This window comes from Aplysia californica, unplaced genomic scaffold (genome assembly GCF_000002075.1).
Source record: "Aplysia californica isolate F4 #8 unplaced genomic scaffold, AplCal3.0 scaffold00099, whole genome shotgun sequence".
Classification (NCBI taxonomy): Eukaryota; Metazoa; Mollusca; class Gastropoda; order Aplysiida; family Aplysiidae; genus Aplysia; species Aplysia californica.
Genome location: NW_004797369.1, coordinates 1,197,770 through 1,201,162, shown reverse-complemented (window position 1 = coordinate 1,201,162; position 3,393 = coordinate 1,197,770). Strand labels below are relative to the sequence as shown.

The 3,393-nt window shown below is 47.9% G+C and overlaps 1 protein-coding gene across 1 annotated transcript in view; it reads left to right on the top strand.

Moving 5' to 3' along the window:
- LOC106011382 (acetylcholine receptor subunit alpha-type acr-16-like) overlaps positions 1–3,393 on the top strand; it is a 12,818-nt gene that overhangs the window by 1,643 nt on the left and 7,782 nt on the right. Inside the window, exons 2-3 of the mRNA XM_035968957.1 lie at positions 116–264; positions 2,999–3,108. Coding sequence (XP_035824850.1) covers positions 116–264; positions 2,999–3,108 — 259 coding nt within the window. The remainder of the gene's footprint in view (positions 1–115; positions 265–2,998; positions 3,109–3,393) is intronic.

Below are 3,393 nucleotides of genomic sequence, written 5' to 3'. Positions count from 1 at the left end.
GTGTGAAGCTAGGTACCTCTTATGTTTGTCACATACTCTCCCCTCTCGCTCCCGCTTCCTCTCCCCCCACCCCTCCCACAAATTTTCTTTATTTTTCTAAATTCTGTGCGGTCAGCCCATACGGTTTCCGGAGGCGCCCAGGACATGAAGAGGTTACTGGACACAGTCTTTGCCAACTACAGTGTCCATGTAAGACCAGCGGTCAGCTACGGCCATCCGACACAAGTTAAGTTCCAGATGTTTCCCAACGCCGTTTTGAGCCTTGTGAGAAGAATGTTGTTGTTGTTGTTGTTGTTGTTGTTGTTGTTGTTGTTGTTATGTGTGTGTGTGTGGTAATCTGTTCGAAATGTTTGGAGCCCCGAAGAGCCTGCTCTTCGCCAAGGCCACCGCCTCTCTTGGGTTGCTGGTGGGGCAGTGCAACCTCCATGAATCCTCCCTGAAGAGATGCCACCGCCGGACCTCCGTGGCGGAGCATCTCTGCACTCAGTGCTCCAAATCTTGGGGCTCCTCGCTGCACAGTGGACAGATTGGGTCCGATGTTTTGTCTATTCTATTTTTGTAGGCCCGCAGCCCAGAGAAGTGACAGGTCCTGATTTTTGCCAGTAGTGGCTGGTCACTGCTGGACTTAATCTGAGCCTCTCGTTTTAAGGAAACTGCCCTGTATATTTCCTTCGTCCGCGTGTTGGATATCGGAGGGTCTTTTGTGATCAGTTTTATCTGGGCGCACGCGCTTTCATATGGAATCTGGCGGCCTGGACCTGGCAGCGCTGTGGCCAGCCAGTTTGGCATTACTGTCTGCGAGATCGTTGCCGAGGATATAGCAATGATCAGGGATCCGCTGAATCGTGGGTTGAGGTGTTGCATTATTTATGCGTTGTCGAATTTGACTGTCAGTGAAGATAGCGACCGAGTTGAATACATCACAGTGTTTGTCGATCAGGTCAATGGCCATTTCTAAGGGTATCCTTTCTTTCTCGAAAGAGCAGGTGAATATGGCGCCTTTCTCCCTCAGTGTCTCGACAACGGTCGGGTTGGACGAGTCCCCCGTTGTGATGACGACCCCGGCGCCGCCATCCGTTATTCCTACATTTGCTGTTGTTGTTGTTGTTGCTGCTGCTGCTGCTGCTGTTGCTGTTGTTGTTGTTGTTGTTGTAGTTGTTGCTGCTGATGTTGCTGTTGTTGTCGTTGTTACTGTACTTGTTACTCCCCCATCTCTTGTCTTATAGCCATATCGTACAAAATATTGGAAATAGTTGAAAAGGCGCTGGTGGTCTGTGCCGTTGAATTTTTTTTTAAATTAGAAGATCCTGATTAAAAGCTCCCCGCTTTCCTTCTCTGTGTGTCTCTCTACCCCCTCTCCCCCTCTCCGCTCTTCCCCTCTCCACTCTCCTCTTTCCTCTCTCTTTCTCGTTCTCTTTTTCTCTCGTTTTATCTATCCATCTCCGTCTCTGTTTCTGTCTCTGTCTCTGTCTCTTTCCTTCTCTCTCTCGCGTGCCCTCTCTTTCTCCGTCCCCCCCTCTCTCTCTCTCCATGACACTCTCACTCTCTCTGTGGTTCTGTATTTGTTATTTTCTCTTATCCTGACTTTCCCTAACGGTATGATGGTCCCGTTGGCTGGGTAACAACGAGGTAACAAAAAGAAGACCCCCCCCCTAAAACAAAACAAAACAAAACAAAACAAAACAAAATGTATCAAAAGCAGAGGAATGCAAAACAACTCACATCAATACAATATACTACCCTCCAAGTCCCCCTTTTCATTTTCCCCATCACCACTGACGTAACCCTCCCCCCCAAAAAAAAAATAAAATAAAGAAAAATTTAAAAACCCAAACGTTTTGAGCGTTAACTCCTACCCCCACCCCCTTCATCTACCTTGCACCCTATCCTACCCCCTATTACTCAACTCAACCACTCATCCTCACAACCTATCCCCACCCCTTATACCAACCCCTCATCCTTTACCTGATATCTGCACTAAACACCCCTTATTCCTTATACTGGGTGCCCAACTCGATCGCCTCAAAAACAAACGTGTTTGTTTTCAGTTTTAGGCGATCGAGTCCGGCGATCGGCCCGATCCAGCTGTAGTGGGCACCCCGTATTAGCCTTGCACTGCGCCTCCCTCTTACCCTACCCCCTCCCCCACCCCGTACTGCCACCTTTCTTCTCACTCATACCCCACACCCCCATCCCGTACCCTTTATCTCCCCCACCCCCCTCCTACCCTTGCCCCTATCTTGCACTGCCTTTCTTTTCTCCACATGATCAAGTACACCCTTATAACCTCTGTCCACTTTTCTTCGTTATTTCATTATCTTACATTACCCTCTACCACTCCCCATTTTATTCCCCAACCACTTCCACTGTCAACCCTTATACGAAATTCTCCATTTGGCTCGATACCATCAGGAATGGATGTTAAATTCGGAGGTCTCGCCTCTGGAAGGGTTATGTAAGTGATCAGTTTTATCTTGCAAAGTGTTTTCAGCATGTGTGATTTTTCACCACGACCTTTGATTGAACATTGACTCTCTTTGTTTGTCTATATATGGAAAGGTGCGCTTTTCTGTTTTCAGAATATGCGGCACCAATATTTACACATCACCGGATTCCTGCGCGTGGTGAGTACTGTAGAGACTTGTGCAAATTGTTGTTTGTAGAGGCCTTTTACTCAAATGCTCGAGAGCGAAAGTAGTAGATCTAAATTATAAATGAAGGTGTTTTAAGCCCTTGTCGGCACAACTGAGATCATTTAGGACGCGGACAGTAAATCTGGAAACAATGCAGGGGGGGGGGGGCATATTAATGAGTGAGCCAGCCTTGTACCCTCAGACGCCCTGCGGTAGGGCTGTACTGAGTTTATCTGGACTGATTTGAAGGGAGGTGAAAGGGGAAACTCACGCGCTAACTCTCTGACTCTTTCTATCTCTTTCTCTGTCTCTCTCACTCACAATCTCTCTCCTTTTCTGTCTCTCTCTTTCTCTCTCGTTCCCAGGCCTGGGTGGACGAGCTACTGCGTTGGTCTCCTGCGGACTACGGTGAGATAGAAGACTTCCTGGTACCCCAAGCTGACGTGTGGAAGCCCGACATTGCATTTGGGCGGTCGTGAGTCCCAAGACATTTAAAATAAAAGACACAGCTTGCAAAAATGCCTTTCCTCGCTTCTTCTTGCATTTGTTTTTCTTCTCTTTGACTTTGACTTTGTAGATTCCCTTTCCCAATCCTTTTTGATTAAAAGCAAAAATTTCTGCCTTCCTTTCCTGCCCTTCCCCCATATATCCTTCGGTCCACCCCACCCCCCTCTCTCTCAATTGTCTGTCTGTCTGCCTGTCTGCCTGTCTGTCTGTCTGTCTGTCTGTCTGTCTGTCTGTCTGTCTGTCTGTCTGTCTG